This window comes from Chrysochloris asiatica, unplaced genomic scaffold (genome assembly GCF_000296735.1).
Source record: "Chrysochloris asiatica unplaced genomic scaffold, ChrAsi1.0 scaffold00246, whole genome shotgun sequence".
NCBI lineage: Eukaryota > Metazoa > Chordata > Mammalia > Afrosoricida > Chrysochloridae > Chrysochloris > Chrysochloris asiatica.
In genome coordinates this window covers 3,757,025-3,781,422 of record NW_006408764.1, presented here as the reverse complement: position 1 = coordinate 3,781,422, position 24,398 = coordinate 3,757,025, and the positions used below count along the sequence as shown (strand labels likewise).

The window sequence follows — 24,398 nt, the reverse complement described above, 5'->3', positions numbered from 1 at the left end:
GGGTTCAGACAGATGCACAGGCCCCAGAATGGCCCCTCATGTCCACCATTACATTCCTCAAGACTGGCCCAGACCCCAAACTCACATCTTCCCCAGGGTCTCCAGGCTCTCCCGCACGGCCAGCATCACCCTGCACAGAAGGGAGAGTGAGGAGATCTGGCCACCCTCCTCACCCGTCTCTGCCCAGGACAAACCCTGGGTCAGGCCCCCTCACCTTCTCCCCCCGCAGACCTGGCAGTCCTCGGTCACCTTTGGCTCCCTGCAGAGATGGGGGTCAGGGGGCAACAGAAACATCAGGGCCACAGGCAGACTAGACTCAAGGAGAGAGGCCTAAGGCTAGGGGTCAGATGTGGGACAGATTAGGAGGTTAAAGGTCATGAGGAGTAAGCTAAGGTCAAAGGTTACCTGCTGTCAAAGGTTCCATACTCACCGGCTCGCCCACCAGGTCTCCAGCAAAGCCTCCAGGGGCTCCCTAAGGAGGGGTAGGGGTCAGTGGGCTACTTGACCCCCACTACTTGACCCCTCCATCCAAGCCTGCACACACTCACCTTCTCACCCTTTGCTCCAGGGGGCCCGACCGCCACCTGGGGAAAAATGCTGAGTGAGGTAACCAGCCTCCTCCTGTCTCCTACCACACCCTGCAGTCTCTAAATGGGAAGTGGAAACTAAAGGAGGAGTGGGATAGAGGAATTGATGCCAAGGTGGGAGTCAGGGTCAAAGATCACCTGTCCGGGAGCCCCCATGGGTCCAGGTTCTCCTTTGGGTCCAACAAGGCCAGGCAGACCTGGTGGTCCCTATAGCAGAATGGTGTGAAGAACTCAGCCCTCTCCCATCCCCTCTACCGCACCCTGCCTCTTCCTCCAGGCACCCAGCCAGGCACAGGACCCCATAACAGGCCTGCAGCAAGCCTTCCTAGAACACACCGGCACACCAGGGGCTCCTCTGTCCCCATCTTTTCCACTGGCACCATCACGACCTGGGACTCCTGGCTTCCCCGTCTCTCCCTGAGAGAAAGGAGTTGTGAGGAGCCTGTCCACTGACCCCTGACCCCTGAAACCCAGATGCCAACCCTTAGGACTCACCACTTGTCCAGGCAAACCTGGAGATCCCTGCGGACCCTAAGGAGGAACAAGTCAGATGTGACAGGGAACATGAGGCAAGGGACAAAGGAGGACACAGGAGAATATGGGATGCAGGGGGCAGAGGCATGGTGTTCCTTCAGGGATCACAAGGGGCTCACTTACCACAAGGCCTGAAGAGCCAGGGGGGCCAGGCAGTCCGACAGCCCCAGTAGGTCCAGGCAAGCCCTAAGGGGAGAAAATGTTCAGGGCAACTTCAACCCCACCCATCCTGCTGTGGTTAGGACCCATGAACTGGGCCACTCACCCGTCCTGGTGGTCCTGTTTCTCCAGGCTCCCCCTGCAAAAGTCCAGAAGCTACATGATGGACAAGAAGCCCCTCCTCGCCAAGCCCATGCCAAGCCCACATGCACAGAATCCAAGAGGACCTCATCCAGGGCAGTGACTGATATCCTCTACAGTGCAGACAAAGCTCAATGGAGGCTCCTCCCATCCACAAACCCGTATACACAGGCCTGCACTCACCTTCAGGCCAGAAGGTCCCTGGGGTCCAGCAGGGCCAGCAAGACCCTAGAGAAGTGTCAAGGACAGGGGACATGGGTCAGGGTTCTGGGTTTGGGTCTGGGATTGACATAAACAAAGCACGGCTCATCAGTGGGGACCAGTGCCCATCCCATCCCTCCTTGGCCCCCACCAGGCACTCCTCTGTCACTCACCGGGGCACCGGGTGGCCCAGGGTCTCCATGGCCACCCTGTTAAGGAGAGAAAGAAGCTGAAGAAAACTGAAGAGTCTGAGTCTGGGAAGAGTCAGCCCCACCCCACCAGGGACACTGAGGCAACATTGTACATCATAGAGGCCAAGCACGATGAGGGTAGAAAGGGTACTCACCACGGGGCCAGGGGCTCCCCTCTCACCCTGCAGGCCCTAGACAGAGAAGGGGACACTGAGCCTCTACCTAGGCCTCACTTGAGCCTGTGCCCAGCTAGTCAGGCCCTCTGGGGTGGTTCTTTGCCTGGAGAGCTCCTAGGCCTCCACCCATCCCAGGCACAGCCCTTTCCTACTCTGGTCACTGCCTCTGTACATAGACAGCCTGTCTCTCTCACACAGCACACAGGTTCAGCCAGCTTCCCAGACAGCCAACACCTGCACACACAGGCTCAGCCCACCTCTGTCAGACAGCACACCCACAGACGGCAGCTGGTAAGTAGCAGAGGCTGGAAGAAGCTTAGGTTCCTAAAGACTGCTGTCCCCCAGAGCCTGGGCCACCACTCACCGGCTTCCCTTCAGGTCCAGCCACACCCCGTTCTCCTGGTAGACCCTATAGAGAACAGGTTGAAGGCCACACTGCCCTTGCCCCAAGGCCCGGCTTCTCCTCTACCCATCTCTACCCACCATAGATAATCCCAGGTATTACAGCCCAGCCGTGCATGTAAGAGCCATGTCCCTGCACATGTGTGCCCTTTAGGGCAAGAACTCACCGGGATGCCAGCATGTCCCCTCTCTCCAAGCTCTCCCCGGTCTCCCTTGACACCTGGCACACCCTGTAAGGGGAGTGTCATATCTGAGCCCCCAGTTCCTTCCATGCAACATGTACACACACACGCCACCCCTGATATGTCCCTGGACAAAGAGGGGACACATAGGCTTGGTGGGACCTCACCCTGTCTCCTTTGGGGCCTCGGTCACCATCGCTGCCTGGCTCCCCCTGTGAGGATGAGATATCAAGTCAAGCCCTGGTTCCATGGCAGGGGGCCCCCAGGTGGATCCCAGACACTGACCTTAGTGCCCTTGAGTCCAGGGGGTCCTTGTTTTCCAGAGATCTCAGGACCTGGCTCATCCACAGCCACCTATAAGCACAGGGTCAAGGTCACAGACATCAAGGATCATCACAGATTATAGGGCTGCAGCGGGTTCTAGGATCAGAGATCCATGGAGGCTTCTGGGGCCCAAGACAACAGTCTCCTACTGACAGCAAACACAGATCCAGGGCAGGGCTGGGGTGATCACCTTGGGGCCAGGGGGGCCTGGGGGTCCAGGAAGGCCAGGAGGGCCGTCTCTTCCCTGCAGAAAAGAAGGAAATGGGGTGGTAGCCCCAACATTGCCTCCATAGAATCCCTGCCCCAGATGCCCCATGCCAACTTACCTGCTCTCCACGCTCTCCTTTCTCTCCCCGTTCTCCCTGCAATGTAAATATAGGTGCTATGTCCACAGGGAGTCCAGCCTCTCCTGGTCCTACCTTCCCAGCCCTCCCAGGCAGCCCCAGCTCACCCGCTCTCCTGGCCTTCCGGCTTCCCCTGCACTTCCAGCTCGACCTGGCAGTCCAGGAATCCCAGGCTTTCCAGGCTCCCCAGCAAGACCAGGAGGCCCAGGGGGGCCCCTCTCCCCTAGAGCCAGGCCTGGTGGCCCCTGAGGACCAGGATCTCCACGATCTCCCTTCAGCCCACGCTCTCCAGGAAAGCCGATGGGACCCTTGAGGAGCAGGAGAGTCATGCTGCTGACCACTCAAACCACACCGTCCGTCCATGGGACCCACCCCACGAGAATGGTCACCAGTCACCTCTTTGCCCAAGGCTCCCCGTTCTCCTGGCTCCCCTTTGGGGCCACGCCGCCTTTCAGGCACAGACGGGAAGCTGCCAGAGCTCTCATCCCAGATATCCACAATCTCCCGCAGAGAAGACAGCTGAGAGACAGCACAGCAAGGAGTCAGAGAGCAAGGTCCAAACTGTAACACCCCCACACCCCCCACACCTCACCCCCGGCAGCACTACCCACCCCATTCCCAGCCCTGAAACAACCTACCTTGATGCCAGCTGTTTCCAGTGACCGCTCCACATTCTGGGGAAAGAGGCTAAGTGAGGAACTGCCCATGGAGGAGAAAACTCTGGCTCCTGCCCCACACTGCCCCCCAGTGTCCACACTACTCTTTAAGGTCTGGCTCAAGACCACAGTAAGCTGGGAGACCCTTTCTGGCAGGTCCTTATGGCCCAGGTTCCCCTGAATATAGGTAATAGGACCTCTAATGGGACAGGGAGGCTGAACAAACAGAACAGGACTTGGGCCTCATGGGAAGGGCGAGGGGATGGAGAGGTGACAGATAGTCAAAGAGGAGCCAGCCCCCATGGCTCAACTTTCAGTCAAATGGATGACAGGCCTATAAGGTAGACCCGGTAGATACACAGAACTTAGAACAATCAGCCATCTGATATCAAAAGGGTAGCTTTTACCCAGGGATAAAACTTGAATCAAGCTGCGAACCTTAAGGTCAGCATTTCAAAATTACCAGCTGTTCTGCAGGAGAAAGAGGCTTTCTGCTCCCATAAAGATTTACAGCCTTGGAAACCCTGTATAGGTTTGCTGTGAGTCGGAAGTGACTCCACGGCACATAACAACCACCACCAAAGCTCAGAAAGCAAGAAGAGATAGGAAAAAAAGGACAAATGGTAACAGGAAACACAGGGAGAACATGGGAAGAATGCTGTGGCACTGTGAGGGTTTCAATCAATGCCACAATTCAAAAAATGTGTGTGAATTGTAGAATGGAAACCCAATTTGCTCTGTAAACTTTCACCCAAATCACAATAAAGTGAGTCAAGAGCGGCGTCCCAAGATCCACTCACCACCATGCTCCCAGGTTCTCCTCTCAGGCCGCGCTCTCCAGGGAGGCCCTGGGGAGACCAAGAGACAAGCTGCTGGGACCCACCTGTGGGTCATATGTGTGAAGCATCTGTATACGAGTCTGTGGCCACCTGGGCAAGTGAAAAAGGTGGGGCCTCACCTGCTCCCCTTTGGAACCAGTCTCTCCACGGTCACCCTGAGAATAGAGGACAATCAGCCAGGAGGAGGAAATGCTTCCCAATTCTGGTCAGCCCTTCACCACATTCCTCCTCAACATCAGCACACTCACCTTGGGGCCTGTGTTTCCTGGGACACCAGGAAAACCCTGAGATATGACAGAAGACAAAGGTACCACACAGGATCATAACATCTCAGTGGCCCCTGTTGCTCCCAAGTCTCAGAATTATCCTGGACACTCACCTGGCCAGAGGGGCCAACTTGCCCTGGGGGGCCTGGGGGGCCCTGGAGCCCAGGGCTACCAGGAGCTCCATGCTCCCCCTTGTGGCCATCATAACCCTGTGGAGGATGTGAACAGCATCAGGACCTTGAGACTCCTGAGTGAAACTCTATCTCTCAGAGGAGACTCCAGTACTTACAGCTCTTCCTGGGGTACCCGAGTCTCCCTTCTCTCCCTAAGAAAGACAAGGTGCTTCAGACATGGCCCCAGTCGAGGGTGGAGCAGACCCCAGGAAGAAGGGCTTTACCTTTCTCCCAGCTTCTCCAGGCTCCCCAGCTTCTCCCTGTGGGCAGAGGATGTACATCAGCTCAAACTGTCTCCAGCGTCTGACTGTAAGGCTCTTGTTTTGGCAGATCTCACATGACTGCCTGTCTGTGCCTGTTGCTCCACGCCTCTGCGTGACCTCTAAGTGAGCTGCTGCATGTCTATGGGTGTGTCTGCATGTGTCTGCTCACCTCAGCATATCACTACATGTAGCCTCTGGCCTCTGGATTTCTAAACAGAACTCCAAATCCATGCATTTTCAGGTTGTTGAGAGTGTATGTATGTTTATGTGCATGTCTTAGCATGTATACACATGAGTCTGTCATCCTGGTGGGTCACTGTGTGACTCAGCCTATCTGCACATCTTTGCACAGACTTAGAGGTGTATACATAGGATGGATATGTGTCTGCATGTCCTTGGTGCCTGGAGAGTTGTCTGTGTGGGGTGACATCTGTCTGTAAGTCTTGTGTGGATCTCTGTGTGCATATGAGCATAAATGCATGTGTCAGTATGTCTCAGTATGTGCCATGTGTCAGTGTTAAGGATGTGTGTCTTGTCGTATCTCAGCATGGATCCACATGTGGCTCTAAGTCTGTGTATTCGCACATATCTATGAGCCTAGGTGGAGATGCCTGAATGTCAACGTGTCTCCAAGGGTCCCTGAATGAATCTTCATGCCGTATTTCTGCAGGTATCAACTTGCGTCTCTAGCTCTTAGTCTATACCTGTAGCTGTAGCTTATCTCACCTGTGTTGGCATGTCCATTTTACTCATTACGTGTCTGCCTGCAAGGCTGCATGTGTGTTCATCTGGAACTGTGTTTCAAGACATATGTGCATGTCTGGACTAGGCATATAGTGTTGGTCCACAGGTCTGCATGTGTGCCTCATGTGAATCTGCACATCTGGGCTGTTTATATATATGATAATGCTTCTTGGTGAGTTTTTCCATCGGCTGCCCTAGACACTCACATTTTTCCCATTCAGGCCAGGTTTGCCATCCTCGCCTGGCTTTCCCTGTGGGAACAGATCAGAGGTCAGCGCTGGAGTGAAGGTGACCCTGGGACAAGAGGGTAAGGTGAAAGCCTGGACTCACCAGTGCTCCAGGAGGTCCTGGGGGGCCAGAGGGACCCTGTTCTCCTCGGAGGCCTGGAAGCCCCTGGAAAAAGTCTTTGCTAGGATTGAGAGGGTCACTGAGATGTCCCCTGGGGCACATCCCATGGACTGAGTGGAACCCACTAAGATCCTCCTCCAGTGCACAGAATCTCAGGGTCAGGGGGACAATTCCCTGCTGAGATGCCCAAGGGATGAAACCCCAGAACTTGAGGGTCACAAGGCAGAGCGAAGGTCAGAAAGTGGTACCCTACTGCCAAGAACTAAGCTACCTCCCAAAGACAGGGATGAATAAACTCCTCCTTTGCTTGGGTGCTGTGGTAGCATAGTGGTTACGAATCTGGCTGCAAACCGCAAGGTCAGCAGTTCGAAACTACCAGCTGTTCCGAAGGAGAAAGATGAGGCTTTCTGCTCCCATAAAGATTTATAGCCTCAGAAACCCTGTACAAGGTCGCTATGAGCCGGAACCCACGTAACAACAATGCTTGGGTGTGGAGTCCTGGTATGGCGCTGTGGGTTAATGTGCCAGACTGCAAAGCCATTTGAACCGCAAGGTCGGTGGTTCAAGCTCACCAGTCACTCCTTGGAAACCCTATACAGGGTTGCTATGGATAGGAATCGACTCGACGGCACTTAACAACAATAACATGCTTGCTGAGTCCTGGTGTGATGTTGTAGGGTAAGTACTAGACTTCTAACCTCAATGTCAGTGGTTCAGACCCACCAGCTGCTCCTCAGAGACCCTGTACAGGGTTGCTATGAGTCAGAACCTCCTCAAGAGCATTAACTACAACTCTTGCTGATGCCGTGACAATAACCGGATATCTGGACCCCTGAGCCGCCCTCTGCCCCAGCAACCCCTCTCACTTACGTCTCTCCCTGGCTCCCCGGCTTTGCCTGTCGTGCCCTGAAGAGAAACTCAAAGTCAAGGAGTTCACATGGTCGTGGGGTTAGGCACACTGAACACTGACAAGGTCATTTAAAGGAAATAACAGTTGCCCTTGAGTCAACTCCTCTTCATGGTGCTCATCATAGGGTTTGCAATGGCTGATTTTTCAGAAATAGATAGCCAGGTCTTTCTTCTGAAGAGCCTCTGGGTAGACTTTCTGTGAGCAGCCAAGTGCATTAACCATTTATACCACCCAGGGGCTCTAGCAGGAGCATTAGCTCCTGTGAATTCAAGGCCACATGATGGTAACATCTCCCACCTAGGCAGGGGGCTGGGAGAAGACACAGGCAACTAACTCATGTGGCCCCAAAGCTCATTAAGGCCAAGAAACTCCAGATGAGGCTGGGTTCTTATGTGAAGGGGTAACTTACGGGCAGACCAGAAGGGCCAGCTGCTCCTGGTTTCCCATCCAGTCCGTTCCGGCCATCCAGTCCAGTTGGGCCCCGGTCCCCCTGAGGAGGAAAGAGTGGTGAGGGGCCTCGAAGACTGAGACTGATGTAAGAGCCCAGAAAGCCTTCACACCCTCTCACCTTCTCTCCTGCTGAACCTCGGACACCTGGATCCCCCTGGAGGGAACAAGGTCAGACAGATGAGAGGTGGGAACAAGCTGGGGACTGTAGGCTGATGAGGCAAAGTGCATTACCCACCTGTGGGCCTGGGAGCCCCCGAAGTCCATCAGCGCCCTAAGGACAGGGTGAGGAAGGAGTTAGAGCAGCTTCCTTAGGCCCACACATCCCCCAGGACCAGCCATACTCACCCTCTCTCCAGGAGCTCCTGGGGGGCCAGAGTCACCCTTGGGTCCTCGAGGACCCTCCTGTCCACGGCTCCCAGGCTCTCCCTACAGCAGAGACGAGCCTGGTGATGGACTGGCACTGGGTCTCAGAGGCCAAGCCTGTCACAGCTTCACTCTACCCACTGACCCGTATACCTTCTCTCTGGGTCCAAGTCCCGTGTCCACCTGTGAGGAGAATGATTCATCAGGAGGGGTAGGGCAAGTGAGGAGATGGGGTCAGTGAGGGGTGCAGGGATCGGTGGAGGTAGAAAATGGGGCAGTGGGGCAAATAGGAGTCAGTGTTAAGGAGCAAGGGCACAAAGTGTGGAGCCAGTAGGGGCAGACAAGAGATGACAAAGAACCAGACCCAGCTCAACCCTTACCAGCTGTCCAGGAGGCCCAGGGGGACCCTGAGAAAAAAAATGATTATGGTCAATGATGCTCTCAGGTCCTAAGTCAAAGCTCAGTTTTGCTTCCAGGCTCTACTCTGGTCCCAAATTTCTGTAGCAGCCCAAAGCCAAGTCTCTGAGGACAGACCAGGTCTGGAGTGGCCATCAGTGCTTCCCACCTTGACCTCCAGGTCCCTTGCGAGATGTTGGCCAGAGCACATTCGGGAAACCTCCATCCCTTCCAAGCCCAGAACCCTGGCATTACTCACCGGTTCCCCACGGTCACCCTTGGGTCCAGAGGGTCCAGGGATGCCCTGTAGATAATCACATGGTCATGGTCATTCAGCATTGGGGGAGCTTTAGAAGCATCATAAGGACTCATGGGAATCTGGTGGTCTTTGGGGTATATGATGAAGAGTTCACAGGAAGTGTGAATGGTACAGGGTGGCAGGACTAGGCAGGCATTGGGAACTGGATGGTTGGGGAGTTGAGGTTGGTACTCACATTTCGTCCATCTTCTCCAGGGTCTCCCTGGTCTCCCTTATCTCCCACAGGCCCCCGAGCTCCAGGTAACCCCTAGGAAGAGCAGCTGGTCTAAGACAGGCCTTCCCAGCACTTTGCAAGCTCTCTCATAACCCCCCAAATTGTCCTAGGCTCCTCATCACTCTCAAAATCCATGCCAGAGTTTCCCATCACTCCATGCCCTTTGTAGAGTCTCCTGTCACCCCCAACCCCTCCACACCCTCCCATCACTCCATGTCTCCCTCAGTCTCCCATCACCTTTGTACATACTTTCTATAGGTTCTCCCATCACCTCCTTTCTTCCCCCAGACAAGCCTCACCCTAAGACCACGCTCGCCAGCTTTTCCAGGCAAACCGGGGTCACCCTGGGTGGAGAGTGCAAGTGATTTAGTGTCAGAATAAGTCAGAGTGAGGCTGAGAAGGGGCTGAGCACAGGCTGGACAAGAGGCAAGGGGATGGACTAGATGACCTGGTGGAGCCCTCAGCCCATTGGGATAACAGTGAAGGGTAGAGCATCAGAAACCACAGTGAGGATGTCTTACCTGGGAGCCTTCATTCCCTTTCTCTCCAACTTCACCCTATAAGACATGAAAGTCAGCCCTGGCCCCGAGACCCCCAGTGATGCCAGCTATGCCCCTACCCCTCCTCCACAACTCCCCCAACTTCAGTCCACTTACATCTCGTCCTCGGGGACCAACAGGTCCTGGGAGTCCCGGCCGCCCAAGGTCTCCCTTCTCTCCAGGAGGCCCCAAGTCACCCTATGGAGATGGTGGGAGTAAGGCAGACGACACAGCTGCCTTTGAGATCCCAGAAACACAGTCAGAAGTACTCACCGGGGGGCCTGCTCTCCCAGTGAGGCCGGTGGGACCCTGGAGGAAGAGAGAAAGGACTTAGTTGGAGCTCCCAGATCCCACCTCATCCCCATGTCTTGCAGCTACTCACCCGGTCTCCAGGATCTCCCTTGGGGCCAGGGTCTCCAGGAAGAACCAACCCTGGGGGTCCCTGTGAAGAAAAGGATCAAAAGGCAGAAGGACTACAACCTTCATGGCCCCCACTTGCTCAACACTTTCCTTTTACTCACCCGTTCCCCTTTGATTCCCATGGCTCCTCTGAGGCCAGTGGGCCCCACTTCTCCCTGGAGGAAACAAAGACCATTAGCCCCAGCCCCAGGATCCAGAGACTTCCCTAGCCCAGCAATTACACTGCAACCTCGTGACCTCCAGGCAAGTCCTCTGACCTTGAGCTCAACCCTCTCCCCTCGCCCACACCAGACTTACTTTCTCTCCTTTGGCTCCAGCACCTGTAGGTCCCTGAAAATAAATAAAGACACAGCTCGGTACTGTCTGGGGACCATAGGACCACAGCTTGGATTGGAATAGGGGTTATATAAAACTGGGAGGCACAGCGCTTCAGCCCGGCCTAGAGGTCTCAATATGACAGCTGGGAGCAGGCAGGGGGTATGGGAAATGTCCTGCATGGGGTCCTGGGGTCATGGGATCACCAGAGTAGAGTCCCAGAGTCAAGAGGTATGTCATAGTATAATGAGAGTCCCAGAGCTCTGAGCCTAGGGTCAGAGGTATGTACTGCTTAAGTGGTTGTTCTGTGCTTGACTTCTATCTTCTCTTCACCTACCACCACTGCAGGGTCCCCAGGGGGACCAGGCTCCCCCTGTGATGAGAGGAGAGAGACAAGGATGAGTCAGAGAACCACCTAGGAAGCCAGTGTCCCACCTACCATGTCCCTGGCACCAGGAGCACTGGCGCCCAAGATGACAACCTACCTTCTCTCCTCGTCGGCCAGTGGGTCCTGGTGGTCCCTGCACATGGAGAAAGTGTGAGCCCAGAAGGGTTAGGGGAGAGGAGGAACACATGGAATGCCCCACTCCTAGTCCTGCCACATTGGGAGACTCACCTCAGGACCCTCGGGTCCAGGACGCCCTGCAACCCCTGGCAGCCCCTGGGAAAGAGGAACCGAAATGTTGACCCAGGTGAGTGTAGTGGAGGCAGAGGGATTGTGGGAAATAAGGGCAGGAAGCCGGGGTCAGGTTGAAGAGGTGTCACAGGACAGTATTGATCAGCAGGGGTCAAACTCAGTAGGAAGACAGAGAACAGCTGAATGGAAGTCAAGGTCAGTTCAGCAGGAATCAGAAGGTTAGAAGTTGAGTCCCTACCCTAATGTTGAAGGTCAGAAACTGCATCAGAAGGAAGCAGGGCTCATGTAAAAAGGGATGGAGGTGTATAAGAGCAGTCAGAATCAAGGGCAAGAAGTCAGAACCCAAAGGAGACACAGAGCCCAGGTCTGCTGACACTGGTACTGGGGTCAGTGGCCTCACCTGGGGCCCCACTGGGCCAGGAGTTCCACGTTCACCCTAATGGAACAAGACAGTTCAGAGCTGAGGACAGCCCCACTCCTCCAAGTTCCTAAGCGCCCCCTGGGCTATACTCACCTTATCTCCAGTCTCACCCACGTTCCCTGTCAGTCCCCGGTCACCCTGAAGAGATGTGGGTCACATCGTCAAAACTGGGACAATGTGTCTCAAACTCAGACTAGTCCCTGCTTTGACCTGGAAAGAAGTCTTATCTCCAAACCCTGACCCTCTAACCACCCCAAGCCCAATCTTCCTCAAACGGCACTCACTTTGGGGCCAACATCTCCAGGAGGTCCTCGTGGACCCTGCAAAGGATTAATTTGGAGGTTCATAGAGTTGGATTGCAGGGAGCTAGAGCTATGCCCACCATATTCAGAACTCTTGGACCCTACACTCTACTCACCCGCTGACCTGGGGTCCCAGGTTGTCCTGAGAGGCCTGGGGCTCCGTCCTCACAATCACCCTAAAGGAGAAACATACGAATAGGAAGACCCAGAGGAGGCCCTGCCCCCCAGCACCCATAGCCCCGCAATTCAGAACAGAACCACTGAGAGGTTAGGTCTCCTACCTTCTCTCCTTTCTCTCCAGAGGGGCCAGCTGGGCCTTGAGGTCCAGGGCTTCCAGGAAGGCCCTAAGAGGAAAGGAGTGAAAAAGTGAGTCCAGAGCTATGAAGCCCAGCCACTCCTTCTACTTATACCCCTGAGCAAAGCATAATGCCCAGGTTCCCAGACAGAGTCTTAAGGCCCCCTCACCGGCTCTCCTGGCTCCCCTAGAGCTGTATCACCACGACCTGGTCCAGGAGGGCCCTGGAAGAGAATACCAGGTTAGGAGATAGACAGGGGATCAGACCGCAAGATACCCCCAGCCTACCTTGTCCTACTTACCCGTTCCCCACGATCACCTTTGTCACCCTGGAAAAAAAAAAGATGATGATCCCATGATCCTGGACCACACTTCCCCAAGATACCAAGAGGGATGAGAGGTCAAGGGTCTAATTGAGTTACAAGATTCTAAGGGAACTGAGAAGTCTTAGGGTGGGATGAAAGGGTCACATGGGCTCTGAGCAACCAGAAGGGGTTGTGTGGGGCTCAAATGGGATCACCAAGTCAATGGGTCACATGGAGGTCATGAGACCATCTGGGGTTCAAGCTGTCACCTTCAGAGATGTCCCAGGAAGTCCTGGGGGACCACGTGGTCCTGGATCCCCCAATGGGCCACGAGGTCCAGGGGGGCCCTGATGGAATAGACAAGGTATAAAATACAACTCCAGGGATCCTCACTCTTTCTCATCCTAATAGTCCCCCAAGTACACAGCACCCACCCCTATATACCCTAGAACTTACTGAAGGGCCCTGGTCTCCTTTCTGCCCAGGAACTCCTGGGCCCTCACCCCCAGTAATTTGTCCAGGCTCCCCCTGCAGGGACAGAGAGGAGTGGGCAGGATTCATGGTGTGGTTTTACTGAGGTTGGGTTCTTATCAGGATTTAGGGGTCTAGTCCTCCCTAGAACACCCTGGTTTCCCTCCCTTCCCCTTTTACCTACCGGCTCCCCTTTCGGGCCTCGAGGCCCTCGCTCTCCCTGGAGGCAAAACAGAGCAGAGAGTGGGCTTAGGTGAGTCCCAAGGTAGCCCCTTATGGGCCAATACTGTCCCAGCCCTGAGGCTTCCCACCATACAGAAAGAACCCTGGGAAGATGCCAGGGAAACAGGGAAGGCACCTTACCGTTTCCCCACGAGGACCAGGCCACCCTGAGGAGCCCTATAAATGGATGTCACAGTCAGCCACCTCTTCACCCCACTCAGGCAGTGTCACTAAGATGAAGCCAGGAGTCCACCAAGTGACCCACAAAGGCAAGACTTACCTTTGGGCCAGGGGTCCCAGGAATTCCAGGGCTGCCTGGAGGTCCATCTGCTCCAGGGAAGCCCTAAGGAGGCAAAGAGGTCAGGGACCCTCTCTCAACACCCCTGGTTTACTGGAGGAGCCCAAACTGTACTTCATCTGGACCTCTCACCCCACAGACCCTTGAGTAAATAGTGGGGCAGAGAAATGGCCACTCAGAACACAAGGACAGCGATGAGGCAGAAGGTCTGCCCTTCCTCTGGAACCTAGAACTTCTAGCCAGGCTCTCTAGGGGACCTCAAAAATCCCACTGGTTGCCCTTAAAAGTCTCTGATAACGGTTTAAAATTTCTAGTACTATCCTGTGATTCTAACTCTGTTTTTCCCTTCTCTCCTAAAAACCTTGAGAAAACTTCGAGGATGGCCCTTGGGGATGCTCAGTGTTCTCCATACTCACCCTCTCGCCCTTTGCAATGGATCTTCCAGGGGGGCCCTGGGGGCCTGGATCTCCGGCCCTGCCCTGAAAGAAGAGAGCAAGTGAGGAGGTAGTAATCTAGTCAGGACACAGAAGAGATGTGAAGAGGCACTTACCGGGAGGCCAGGGGACCCAGCTTGCCCTGTCAGGCCCTAAAAAGAGTGACCGATAAGCCCTGTGCTCCCAATCTCACCCTACCCCAACTGATCACCCACCCATTCTCCAACTCCCACCAGGAACACTCACAATCTCTCCAGGTTCTCCCTTCTGGCCCTGGAGAAAGATGTGTTGATGAGGGTCAGAGTCAGAGCTGGCTGGCCCAATGTGTCCTCGCCCCTTCTCTCAGCCTTGGACACTTACCTTTGGACACTGAATCGTGCAAGGCTCTGGCTGTTTCTGTGGACATAGGATCTCATTGAGGCCAAACAGTTCTACCACGAAGCTTCAGATCCCCTCTCCTTCCCCACCTAGTCCCTCACAGGTATCTTCCAAACCTGGGTGCTTGATGCTGCCTGACACAGGGCTGTTGCCAAATCACTGACTGCTTGGTCCAGGCTTGGACCATCATCCACAGCAAAGAAAGTCTGGACAGGGTCCATGCCTGGCGCTAAGCGCCGTAGCTGCTCTGGGTCAGCTCCCTTCAAGCCCAATATCATCACACTGAGTCCTAAAGAAGGGATCCAACAACCTACATTATAACCCCGCTGTTGAGTACCTCTACCCCGAGACCCTATAGCCACCAACTATACTCCTCACCAGCAGCCTGGGCCTCACGGATAGGGCCAAAGATGTCACCTCTCAAGGGTTCATCCACTAACAGAACCATCAGCCCCGGGACATTCCGGCGGCGCCCAGGAGCATCCGGAGCCAACAGGTACCTGTGAGTTGTGACCACAGCGGTGCCTAGGAGGAAGGACATGTCAGAAGCCTGGGCATCAAGCTCCAGATGGAGAAGCCCAAGAACCCATGCCTACGGCAGTCCTCACCCAGGTTGTTCCCACTTGGGTCTATGAAGGGGATGCCACGGATCTTTTGTAAGATGATGCCAAGGTCGTGGGAACTGTTCAGTGGGAACAGTGGGGAGGGTCGGTGACTATAGGACAGGAGGCCAACCTGGAGAAGGAGAAGATAGAAATCCTGGGAGTGGGAAGAAATGATAGAGCAGGGATGAGGGGACACAGAGCCTGGGGGGATGATAGAGCAGGAATAGGGGACACAGGGCCTGGGCATGATACAGCAGGAATGGGGGAGAAAACAAGATCTGAGGGGCTGACAGAACAGGGGTAGGGGACACAGAACCTCCTGGGGAAAGATTACAGGGATGGAGGACACAAGAGCACAGCACCTAGGGGATGATAAGGGGAAGACAGTGAAGGGATGGGGGACCATGAGGGTGGGGTGGGAGACACAGAGCCTAGGAGTGTACAAGTAAAGCTGAACTATGAGGGATCAGCAATGACTGTAAGATAGGGAGCCAACCAGCCAGTGAGACTGGAGTCTGGGGGAGAGCTGGGAAAAGCCTGGACCACTAGAGGGTAGAAGTGGTAGCTGGTGTGGAGTCTAGACAGGGAGAGACAGAAGTCTGGGCTGCCTCTAGGACCGAACCTGGACGGCCTGTGGCCCAAGGGGCCCAACTGCAGACACAAGACGCTCTAGGACTCTCTTCATGGCCTCCGAGCGGTGTGCATTGTCCCGAGTGGCGTGCACCAGGAACACCACATCTAACAGGCCATGGGGGCATGCTGCAGGAAGGGGGCTGAGTCACTAAAGTGGTCTGCCCATCCAGTCACCCTCTGAGGCCCCTCCTACTATGTCCACCATACCTGGGTTCTGTGTGACAGAGGCCTCTGGGCCCTGCACTCCACCTTGGACAGGTGTCAGGGAGAAGATGTAGGGGACACCAGGCTCTAGCCCTATCACCTGCTGAGAGTTTGAAGTCCCCGGCAGTGTCTGTGGGGTCACAGGCACCTCTGCAGCAGACAGAGCTTGGTTAAACAGTAGACCCTCCGGGGCACCCCAAATGCCAGTCCACCCCAACCCCAGCCTCTCCCTCACCTTGTCCAGGGCCTCGAAGTGGCCGCCAGGACAAAATGTAGCTGGATGCCCCAGGCACTGGGGTCCAGGTCAGAGTCACCGAGTCTATCGAGGTGCCCACGACACGCAGCTCAGTGCTAGGGATGTGAGGGGACTCTGAGGAGAAATTAAAGATCAGGGATCAAAAGCTATCTCCTGGGTCTTATTTGGAGAGAGATAAGATACCCCAGCGGGTTGTCTTAGTGAAGTAAGTGTCAAGGGAGGGTTTGTTGAGGTCACCAAGCTCCAGGGATGGCAGAGGGGTGACAGCAGAAGTTACTCAGGGTTAGGGGGTCCCAGAAAATCAGGGTGGATCACCAGTGAGAGAGGTCATACCAAGGCAGGGAGGGGTATGCCTGTGCGCTCACCTGTACGTGAAGTCACTTCCGTGGGGGGCCCTTCTCCAGCGGGCCCCAGGGCACTCAGCCACACTTGGTATAGGGTCCCTGGTTGCAGTCCATCCAGGTGATAGCTGCTGACCTCGGGGCCCAGTTTTTGGAACTGCTCCTGGCCACCTGGGGCAGGTGAAGGGGGGCTGTGGTAGGGGAACAGATACTACCAACTACACTAATGATCCCACTACTGATTGATCTTCCTGATCCGTCCAATCTTACGACCCATCCTGCCCGTTCACCCTGACCCTGCCTACTTCACTGACTGCCTGCCCCACTAACTGATCCCATCCACATTGCTGTCCCAGTAATAGACTCCCTCACACCTCCACAGACAGACCCCACCCACCATTGTCCTCATTACCTCACAAACACTGCCCACCCACTGACTTGAGCGTCATATCCCTGGTGCCATTGGTCCCTGACCCCCTACCAGGGACACTTCTCACCCTCAGGGCGCCAGCGTAAATGGTAGCCGTGTGCCCCGGGTACTGGCTCCCAGCGCAGCCACAGCGAATGCTCTCCGCGGGGAACTACATGAAGGGTCCTCAGGGATGGGGGCGCCTCAGGTGCTTAAAAGAAAACGCGGGAATTGGAGGGGGTCAGCACCCCACAGGTCCCTGAGCCAATCCTAGACAGATTCTAGCACCACATGGCCCCCAACCGGCCCCTCTGCCTATCCCAGACTTCATTCCTCCTCCTTAGATCCCACCCCACAGCTCAAGAATCCCTGGTCTCTTTTCAAATCCCAAACATAAACCCTGTTCCCAAACTGTCAAGGCCACCCATCCAAGGCACGTTAGTGACTGGCCCCAACTCCACCTACGTGTGGTCACAACAATGGAGACTGGCGCGCCCTCACGATCTCCAACAAATGCAGTCACGCGCACGGAATAGCTGACGCCACCTTCAAGGCCCTGGATCACTGCAAAGTCGGTGTTTCCTGGGAGTATCTGCTCTCTTGAGGGACCACCTGGCCAAGTGACCGTAAAACAGGAGTCAGGGGTCAGAGTGGTTGACTGCTGGAGGCAATCTTGGCTAGGAAGGACAGGGGAGGGACCTGGAGGCCAAACCTTCACTCCGGCCCCAGGATAATCTGTAGTGTGTGGCTCCAGCGACGCCCACCCAGGTGACCCGCAGAACATCACTGGAAGCATTGAGAATCTGCAGCTTTGACACTCGGCCCACAGGCTCAGGGGCTGGAGGTAGAGGCAAGGCAAGAGTCAAGAGCCACTAGGTGACCTGAAGAGAGCAGAGTAGCATGTGGCGGGGTCAACCCAGGAGTGGTATGAGATCATAGTGAGGTTAGCATAGACATGTCAGTGTAGGCACCAGAACCAGGAAGTAGGCAGTGTGGGACAATCAGGAGGTCATTGTGAGTGGGCAGTCACAGGAGGGGGTAGCTAGAGCAGGGAGGGCAGGGTAGCCAATCAGGCATGGCTAACAGCTAGCCAGGACCCACTCACCAGTCCTAACAACCACAGAGGCAGGGGCCCCGTCCACACCAGCCACACGGGCCCACACATGAACTGTGTACTCTGTATCTGGTTTCAGCTCATCCAGCTCAGCCATCGTGTTCTCCCCAGAGACTAGCTGGGTTCTCTCTGGACCTAGGGGTGGGAATGGGCGCAGCTCCAGAAACAGCAAGACTCTGCCCTTAGTGTCCTACCTGGACTCCTGAGACACCCAGGGGCCATCTCTAAGTTGCGCCCCACCTCCAATTCAAGGACAATCTCTTAAACTGACACCCCCACCCACACCCAAGTTCAAGACAAATAGATGTCAACAAAAACACCTTTTCTCCTTTTGTCCAGCTGCCTCAGTCAGGCACCTTTCATATTTGTGTCACCTTGTCTGGAGCCCCCCCCTCCTTGGACTTGAGCCCCAGGCAAGTGACCCCCATGTCCCGCCTTGCTATACACAGTCTTCATTCCAGCCAGATCTGCCTCCCACAACCCTCCCAAGTCCTTTGTCCCCACCGTGGCCTGAGCGCCAGGCGATCTTGTATCCTGTGGCTCCAGGAACCCTGGTCCAGTTGATAATGACAGACGAGCTTCCAGATTGAGTCACACGGACTGTCCTCACTGGGCCCAAAGGGTCTGGGGAGAAAGATAGTGGAGGTGCCTGATGGGGGAGGCAGCACGGGATCTAATGGAGAAGGCAGAGGGGGTCTAATGGGGGAGACAGTGGAAGAGTATGAAGGGGAAGGTAGTGGGGGCCATCTGATAAGGCAGGTTATGGATGTCTAACAGGAGGCAGGGATCTGGTAGTGAAGGGGTCAGATGAGGGAAGAAGTTGAGGTTCTAATAGAAGAGGCAGTAGGAATCTGAGGAGGCAGACAATAGGAATCCGAGAGACAACAGGGTCTGACAGAGGAGACAAGTGGAGATCTTATGAAGGTATTAGGAGGTAGTGAGGAGTCTGAGAAAGGAGCAAGTCTAAGAGGAGAGGCAGGGGGCCCGTAGGTAGGGATTAAGAGATGAGGAAATCTGAGAGCAAAGATAGTAGGAATTTTAAGAATGAGGCCAAGGGATCTAAAGGAGAGAGTGGTAGATTACCAGAAGGCAAGGGGAAAACAGATGATCTGAGGAAAGAGGCAGTGGGAATCTAAAGGGAGAGACTGGCATTCTGGGGAGAAGCAGGGATCTAAGCCGGGAGACATGGGGTCTGGAAGCAGAGCCAAGGCATCTGGTCAGGCCCTGACCAGTTCGAGCCACGATGACCACAGGAGGGCCTTCCTCTCTTCCACGCAGTGCTGACACAGCCACCTGGTAGGAGGTCCCAGGCTGCAGCCCAGTGATGTCTGTGACAGTAGAGTCTGGAGACAATGTCTGAGTGGACTCTGGACCTAGAGTCAGAAGGATAAATTGACCTGGGCTTCTGCTTGTCCCCTCAGTCCCTACACCCTTGATCCTTCCCTTCTGCAACCCTCCCACACACCCCAACACCCTACACTGACCACTGCCTGTCCTCCAGCTGATCCGAAATCCACTGGCTCCAGGAACAGGTCCCCAAGCCACCCTTACTCGTGTGGCGTCTGACGCCACTACCCGCAGCTCTGGGATGGTAAGCATTGTTTCCGGCTCTGGGATTAGAGACAGAGGTCAGGGGTCAGGAAGAGGGCTAGAGGGAGTTAGGCTGCTGTCCCCCACAGCTTTCCTGAAGTGCTCACCACGGTGGACAGTAAGGACACTGGCATCACCTTCTCGGACACCCACTCGAGCAGACACACGCACGGTATAGCTAAGCCCTGCCCGGACGTCATCCAAGTCGAAGGTTGTCTGACTCCCAGGAACTATCAAGGTTCTCTCAACCCCTGGGGGAGAAGGTGGCGTGTATGGGCAGGGGTCAGTGATGGGTAAGGATATGGGATGGCAGGGGAGAATGAAATATAGGGATGTGGGAAGATGGTGGTCAGTGATGGATAGGGGTACAGGATGACAAGGATCAGGAACGGGGATTTGGTGACCATGAGGGTCAGGGAGAAATGGAACCTGGGATGAAAAGGGTAAGAGATGGGGCACAGGATGAAAGGATTCACTGATGGACAGAAACAGGATGACAAGGGTCAGTGATGATGGATGGGAACAAAGATGACAGGAGTTAGTGATGGAAGGAATACGGGGATGAGATGGCTCAGTGATGGAAGGGGACACAGGATGGCAAGGGTCAATAGACAGAGACAGGAGATGCAGGGTCAGTGGAAAGCAGATGTGTTGACAGGTTGGGCTATGAGATGATAGGAAGGCCATGTGACAGTTCTGGGCTTAGTGGTGGATGGACAAAGAAGATGGGGAGGAGGCCATAGGGACCCAGAAGTGGAAGGGGTTGTGGTGAGGTTGCTATCAGACCGAGGGCTGGAACTTTAATGGAAGGGGACAGTGCTGGCCATGTCCACCTCACCCTGGGTGCTGCGCACAGTGATACGATACTCAGTGGCACTGGGGACTGGGCTCCACGATACTCGCACTCGCTGCCCAGGCAGCTTGACCGCTTCTAGGTCCATCACAGGGCCCACTGGCATCTCTGGTCCTGTTGGAGAGCACAGTGTGAAAGGCAACCTGAAGTCTATGTACCTTTCCCACTCACTTGGCCAGCCCCCCAAAGCCTCACCAGTGGGGACCACAGATGCAGGTGTGGCCACCTCTCGGCCCTCCAGCAGGGTGTAGAGCGTAAGGCGATACTCAGTGCCTGGCTGCAGCCCTTCCAACTGGTAGCGATTCACATTAGAAGGAAGCTCCACCTTCTTTGGTGGCTCTAACCCTAGAAGATGATATGGTCAGGCTAGCTGAGATCCAGCCCTTTCCACCACCTGCCCATCCCTCCGGCACTGACCACTCTCACGCCGCCACTCCAGCCGGTAGCCTCGGGCCTCAGGCACCAGGTTCCAGGACAGAAGAATAGACGTGGGTCCCAGAATGACTGGGCGAAGTGTCTGTTCAACAGAGGTGTCTGCCCAAAGAACATGGAGAGTTAGTCACCCAGCCCTGACTACCCCACCCCAACCTAACAAAAGCACACAGCCTTCTCACCAGTGCGGGCTGTCAGGGTGGTGGCAGGCCCCACACTACGGCCAAGCAGTGTGCTCACCGTCACCTCATAGTCTGTACCAGGCTCCAGGCCACGCAGCAACACTGACCGCTGCCCAGCGCCCAGCTCCTGCTGCTCAGCAGCCCCACCTGTGGGTGACCAGGTGCATAGAGGTGTCAGTGAGCCTTGCAGACTCAGAATTTCATCATTCTGTCTGAGGCACGGGGACTCTCCTCAGCCAACACATCTCACTCACCTCTAAGGTTCCGCCATGTCACACGGTAGCCAGTGGCACCTGGCACATTTCTCCAGGCCACCAGGAGGCTGTGGGTTGTGGTGTTCTGGATGGTCAGCTCTGGCCCCTCCAGGGCAGCTGGGGGAAGGTTCCACCAGTTATTAGTGGTCAGGAGTGGGAAGGGTTACTGGGGTGGGTGGTTAGGTGAGTGGGGTCAGAGGTTGGCAACATTGCTCACTGGTCCGAGCTGTACCGCTCACGGCCTCCCCGATGCTGTTGGCGTAGAGGGCAACCACAGTCACCTGGTACTCGGTCAGTGGTCGGAGGCCCTGAAGCTGCACGCTAGTCTCACCAGCTGGAACACTCACCTACCCAAGATCAGAGGTCACCTTATCTTGCCCAGCCAAGTCCCCAGCTCCCACTTCCAACTCCTGCCATCCTCACCTCTCGCCGCTGGCTCGGCACTGGCTGCCCCACTCCTGTCAGAGGAGTGTACTGGACCTTGTAGCCAGTCACCGGGCCACTGGCCGCCGTCCACTGTACTCGTAAAGATTGACTATCTGCCTCAGACAGTACCAAGTCCCGTGGGCCAGAGGTCACGTCATCAGCTAGAAGTAGAGGGAATCATGAGGGCACTGAGGCAGGAGAGTCAAAGGTCATGAGACAGAGTCATGAGTTCAGCAGTATATTGTGTGGGCCCCAGATTAGAGTCAAAGGCTAGGAGCCCCCTGACTTGGGGATGGAATCAGCACTCCTAGGTGAGGGTAAGGGTCAGGGTCAGGGGTCCAGATCAGGGCACACAGTGCGCAGGAACTCACGGGGCAGTGTCACAGGCACGCCACCAGCAGTCGTGCACACTTGGCGAGAAACAAGGGGCAGCAGTGTCCTTAAAATGCTGAAGTCATTGACGAAGAAGAAGAAATCGCTGGTTGGCTGTGAGGCAATTCGCTTCAACTCCTCAGGATCAGCATTCTTGATTCCTGAAGTGATGCTCAAATCAGAGGTCAGCTGCCACATGCCCTCTGACATGTGCTTGCCCCAGCTGACCCCTCACCCTGGCTTGGTACTCACCCACAGCAAATAGCTTGACCCCCTGTCCCTTCAACTTCTGGGCAGCTGTGTCCACCATGTCCTGGGACTTCCCATCTGTGATCAGAATGCAGACCTGGGGTAGGTAGGTACAGACTTCATTAGGGCTACTACCTTGGACACTTGATTTGGGTCACCTTGGGAGGCATGGTGAGAGATTAGGGATTACCTTGGAGACACCAGGTCGGGCCAGCTGGGGCAGGAAGATGTGGTCAGCTACATGGAGAAGTGCAGCTCCAGTCCGTGTGTTGCCCCCCTTGTAGGCGAGCTCACGAATGGCACGGATGGCATCACCCCCTGAGCCAAGTGCATCCAGGCCAAACTCTGTTCTGTGGGCAGTGAGGTGACAATAGTTTAGCAATCAGGAGCTCTTCCGGTCTTGGCAATCAGGAGCTCTTCCGGTCTTGGCCACTAGGAGGCCTCCAGAGCCAAGGTCATGGATATCAGGCTCCCTTAAGGGTCCTCTTGACCCTATGGTTCCTGCCCCAATCCCTGGGGCCTCAAAGTCAACAGACATCCCAACAGGACCCCACCTGTAACTGAATCTAGGCCAGATGTCTTGTTAATTGAACAATTACAGGGGAAGGGCCCAATTGGTGGGGCACTAGACAGTGGCCAGACAATAATGCTCTCTGGGTGAATGGAGGGGCTGACCACAGGGCTAGAACATGGAGTGTTCATCAGACATGGGGCACCTGGAGGTTACTGGCCCAGAGGATCTCTCAGGGGGCAAAGGCTCTACCTAGAGAATCCCTGCCACTGTCTACACAGGGGGTACTGTCTAGGGGTCTCTGGGCTCCCCAAAGCCTATCCCAGGAGTGGCCTGGCCTGGGAGTTTCTGAGCTTCCAGCCTCTGCCTAGAGCAGAGATTGTGGTGGGGTGTGCGGGTCCCCAACCCCAGTCAGCCCCCACTTACTGTGGGTCGTCACTGTACTGCACAGCTGCAAAGCGCACACCCTGTGCACTGGTAACCCCAGAGAAAGGCAGCACCAGCCCTTCTAGAAAGCCACGGACTTCTCTAAAGTTGTTTCGGCCGATAGATGAAGAACCATCGAGAAGGAACACGATGTCAGCCGAGTAAAGACGCGTACAGGTCACTGAAACAAGGGGGAGAGATCGCAACCTCTCCTCGGTGCCCATTGCTCCCTTCCCCACACAGGGGTTCTTGGGGACTGGAAGAGGGAATGAGTGGGGAAGGGCGTCCTCAACTGTTTAAGTAAACCGGGCCCTGGCAGCTTGGAGTGGGCTGGCCCAGAGAGGGCTCTAGAACGCAGAGGGTTGAGGCATACCAGGGGCGACAGGGATTTGGGGGGCAGGGGAGGGAGCGGCGCGGGTGTGAATCTGGGACAGAGATCGGTCTCTGAGGACGACTGCAAGTTTAAGAGGGGCCGCCGGCAGGGTGGCGAAGGGCAGGAGACCCAGAGCGCATTTGGGAAGCCAGAATTGGGGGACTGACGGGAATAGCGGTTTGGGGGAATCCAGCTCAGTTCTAGGTGGGTTTGGGAAGTTCGGGGCGAGTTAGGAGGAATCCACACAGGTCATGGAGGAAAGGGGAGGGGATGGAAGGTGACGGAGTGCAAATGGCCCCGACGGGGTCCTTTCCGCGCCGCGCACCTCTCTCCCGCAGCTGGGCCCGCACTCGGGGCGCCCCCAGCAGGACCCCAGCGCAGAGCGCGGCTACCAGGAGTCGCAGCCTCATCCTGGGTGAGGGAAACGGTTAGCCAGGACCCTTGCCCCTGACCTTCCCCCCACGCACCCCCAACAGGCCCGAACCCGACGGCCACTCTGCCTCCCCTTCAACCAGTCGCCCGGCCCGGCCTTGCCTGCGCGTCCGCCTGCTCCCACCGCCGCCTAAGTCCTGCAGCCACCGCAAAGAAAAGTCCCTGATCCCAGGGGGCGGAGCGGCGGGCGGGGACCCAGGCGGCCCGCCCCCCCCCCCCCCCCCCAATCGCCCTCCCCCTCCTCAGGTCCCCACCTTCTGCCTCTTCTCCAGGGACAGATGATCTGACAATACTAAATGTAAAGCCCCCTCCTGTGGCCTCTGGGAATCCCCACAGGCTTCCCCCCAGAACTGATGCTTGACAAGTCTCCCCAGCCATAGAGGGTCAGAAATCTTGGCTGCTTTTAGTCAATCGGGACAGTGAAATGAGTGCTGGAGGTTGGGATGTAGACAAGTTCCTGGACACAGGAGGCAGCAGCAGAGGTGGAGAGGGGACGCAACAGCTGGAGATGACTCAC

At 55.8% G+C, this 24,398-nt stretch overlaps 1 protein-coding gene across 1 annotated transcript in view; it reads right to left on the bottom strand.

Moving 5' to 3' along the window:
- The window catches only part of COL7A1 (collagen, type VII, alpha 1), a 33,331-nt gene extending 9,472 nt beyond the window's left edge, over positions 1 to 23,859 (bottom strand). Inside the window, exons 1-91 of the mRNA XM_006873659.1 lie at positions 23,775 to 23,859; positions 23,077 to 23,257; positions 22,330 to 22,489; positions 22,143 to 22,236; positions 21,890 to 22,051; positions 21,516 to 21,679; positions 21,310 to 21,439; positions 21,093 to 21,209; positions 20,839 to 20,985; positions 20,642 to 20,758; positions 20,420 to 20,569; positions 20,210 to 20,338; positions 19,479 to 19,622; positions 19,266 to 19,391; positions 19,011 to 19,154; positions 18,286 to 18,405; positions 17,773 to 17,916; positions 17,380 to 17,505; positions 17,133 to 17,279; positions 16,756 to 16,878; positions 16,283 to 16,429; positions 15,897 to 16,031; positions 15,665 to 15,811; positions 15,447 to 15,583; positions 14,828 to 14,954; positions 14,598 to 14,744; positions 14,336 to 14,508; positions 14,202 to 14,237; positions 14,088 to 14,114; positions 13,958 to 13,993; positions 13,824 to 13,886; positions 13,390 to 13,452; positions 13,251 to 13,286; positions 13,072 to 13,107; positions 12,873 to 12,944; positions 12,686 to 12,763; positions 12,414 to 12,440; positions 12,282 to 12,335; positions 12,098 to 12,160; positions 11,933 to 11,992; positions 11,799 to 11,834; positions 11,608 to 11,652; positions 11,494 to 11,529; positions 11,073 to 11,117; positions 10,942 to 10,977; positions 10,794 to 10,829; positions 10,439 to 10,471; positions 10,243 to 10,296; positions 10,104 to 10,163; positions 9,995 to 10,030; positions 9,839 to 9,919; positions 9,704 to 9,739; positions 9,482 to 9,526; positions 9,144 to 9,215; positions 8,909 to 8,953; positions 8,634 to 8,660; positions 8,407 to 8,436; positions 8,236 to 8,316; positions 8,126 to 8,161; positions 8,009 to 8,044; positions 7,850 to 7,930; positions 7,401 to 7,436; positions 6,513 to 6,575; positions 6,389 to 6,433; positions 5,400 to 5,435; positions 5,292 to 5,327; positions 5,116 to 5,211; positions 4,985 to 5,020; positions 4,856 to 4,891; positions 4,698 to 4,745; positions 3,880 to 3,915; positions 3,638 to 3,760; positions 3,349 to 3,549; positions 3,224 to 3,259; positions 3,088 to 3,141; positions 2,859 to 2,927; positions 2,741 to 2,785; positions 2,559 to 2,621; positions 2,354 to 2,398; positions 1,969 to 2,004; positions 1,796 to 1,831; positions 1,605 to 1,649; positions 1,387 to 1,419; positions 1,245 to 1,307; positions 1,083 to 1,118; positions 924 to 1,004; positions 726 to 794; positions 549 to 584; positions 431 to 472; positions 215 to 259; positions 86 to 130 (exon numbers count right to left, since the gene is read on the bottom strand). Of these exons, the coding sequence (XP_006873721.1) occupies positions 86 to 130; positions 215 to 259; positions 431 to 472; positions 549 to 584; positions 726 to 794; positions 924 to 1,004; positions 1,083 to 1,118; positions 1,245 to 1,307; positions 1,387 to 1,419; positions 1,605 to 1,649; positions 1,796 to 1,831; positions 1,969 to 2,004; positions 2,354 to 2,398; positions 2,559 to 2,621; positions 2,741 to 2,785; positions 2,859 to 2,927; positions 3,088 to 3,141; positions 3,224 to 3,259; positions 3,349 to 3,549; positions 3,638 to 3,760; positions 3,880 to 3,915; positions 4,698 to 4,745; positions 4,856 to 4,891; positions 4,985 to 5,020; positions 5,116 to 5,211; positions 5,292 to 5,327; positions 5,400 to 5,435; positions 6,389 to 6,433; positions 6,513 to 6,575; positions 7,401 to 7,436; positions 7,850 to 7,930; positions 8,009 to 8,044; positions 8,126 to 8,161; positions 8,236 to 8,316; positions 8,407 to 8,436; positions 8,634 to 8,660; positions 8,909 to 8,953; positions 9,144 to 9,215; positions 9,482 to 9,526; positions 9,704 to 9,739; positions 9,839 to 9,919; positions 9,995 to 10,030; positions 10,104 to 10,163; positions 10,243 to 10,296; positions 10,439 to 10,471; positions 10,794 to 10,829; positions 10,942 to 10,977; positions 11,073 to 11,117; positions 11,494 to 11,529; positions 11,608 to 11,652; positions 11,799 to 11,834; positions 11,933 to 11,992; positions 12,098 to 12,160; positions 12,282 to 12,335; positions 12,414 to 12,440; positions 12,686 to 12,763; positions 12,873 to 12,944; positions 13,072 to 13,107; positions 13,251 to 13,286; positions 13,390 to 13,452; positions 13,824 to 13,886; positions 13,958 to 13,993; positions 14,088 to 14,114; positions 14,202 to 14,237; positions 14,336 to 14,508; positions 14,598 to 14,744; positions 14,828 to 14,954; positions 15,447 to 15,583; positions 15,665 to 15,811; positions 15,897 to 16,031; positions 16,283 to 16,429; positions 16,756 to 16,878; positions 17,133 to 17,279; positions 17,380 to 17,505; positions 17,773 to 17,916; positions 18,286 to 18,405; positions 19,011 to 19,154; positions 19,266 to 19,391; positions 19,479 to 19,622; positions 20,210 to 20,338; positions 20,420 to 20,569; positions 20,642 to 20,758; positions 20,839 to 20,985; positions 21,093 to 21,209; positions 21,310 to 21,439; positions 21,516 to 21,679; positions 21,890 to 22,051; positions 22,143 to 22,236; positions 22,330 to 22,489; positions 23,077 to 23,257; positions 23,775 to 23,859 (7,032 nt within the window). The remainder of the gene's footprint in view (positions 1 to 85; positions 131 to 214; positions 260 to 430; positions 473 to 548; positions 585 to 725; positions 795 to 923; positions 1,005 to 1,082; positions 1,119 to 1,244; positions 1,308 to 1,386; positions 1,420 to 1,604; positions 1,650 to 1,795; positions 1,832 to 1,968; positions 2,005 to 2,353; positions 2,399 to 2,558; positions 2,622 to 2,740; positions 2,786 to 2,858; positions 2,928 to 3,087; positions 3,142 to 3,223; positions 3,260 to 3,348; positions 3,550 to 3,637; positions 3,761 to 3,879; positions 3,916 to 4,697; positions 4,746 to 4,855; positions 4,892 to 4,984; positions 5,021 to 5,115; positions 5,212 to 5,291; positions 5,328 to 5,399; positions 5,436 to 6,388; positions 6,434 to 6,512; positions 6,576 to 7,400; positions 7,437 to 7,849; positions 7,931 to 8,008; positions 8,045 to 8,125; positions 8,162 to 8,235; positions 8,317 to 8,406; positions 8,437 to 8,633; positions 8,661 to 8,908; positions 8,954 to 9,143; positions 9,216 to 9,481; positions 9,527 to 9,703; positions 9,740 to 9,838; positions 9,920 to 9,994; positions 10,031 to 10,103; positions 10,164 to 10,242; positions 10,297 to 10,438; positions 10,472 to 10,793; positions 10,830 to 10,941; positions 10,978 to 11,072; positions 11,118 to 11,493; positions 11,530 to 11,607; positions 11,653 to 11,798; positions 11,835 to 11,932; positions 11,993 to 12,097; positions 12,161 to 12,281; positions 12,336 to 12,413; positions 12,441 to 12,685; positions 12,764 to 12,872; positions 12,945 to 13,071; positions 13,108 to 13,250; positions 13,287 to 13,389; positions 13,453 to 13,823; positions 13,887 to 13,957; positions 13,994 to 14,087; positions 14,115 to 14,201; positions 14,238 to 14,335; positions 14,509 to 14,597; positions 14,745 to 14,827; positions 14,955 to 15,446; positions 15,584 to 15,664; positions 15,812 to 15,896; positions 16,032 to 16,282; positions 16,430 to 16,755; positions 16,879 to 17,132; positions 17,280 to 17,379; positions 17,506 to 17,772; positions 17,917 to 18,285; positions 18,406 to 19,010; positions 19,155 to 19,265; positions 19,392 to 19,478; positions 19,623 to 20,209; positions 20,339 to 20,419; positions 20,570 to 20,641; positions 20,759 to 20,838; positions 20,986 to 21,092; positions 21,210 to 21,309; positions 21,440 to 21,515; positions 21,680 to 21,889; positions 22,052 to 22,142; positions 22,237 to 22,329; positions 22,490 to 23,076; positions 23,258 to 23,774) is intronic.
- Between the last annotated feature and the right edge of the window lie 539 nt (positions 23,860 to 24,398).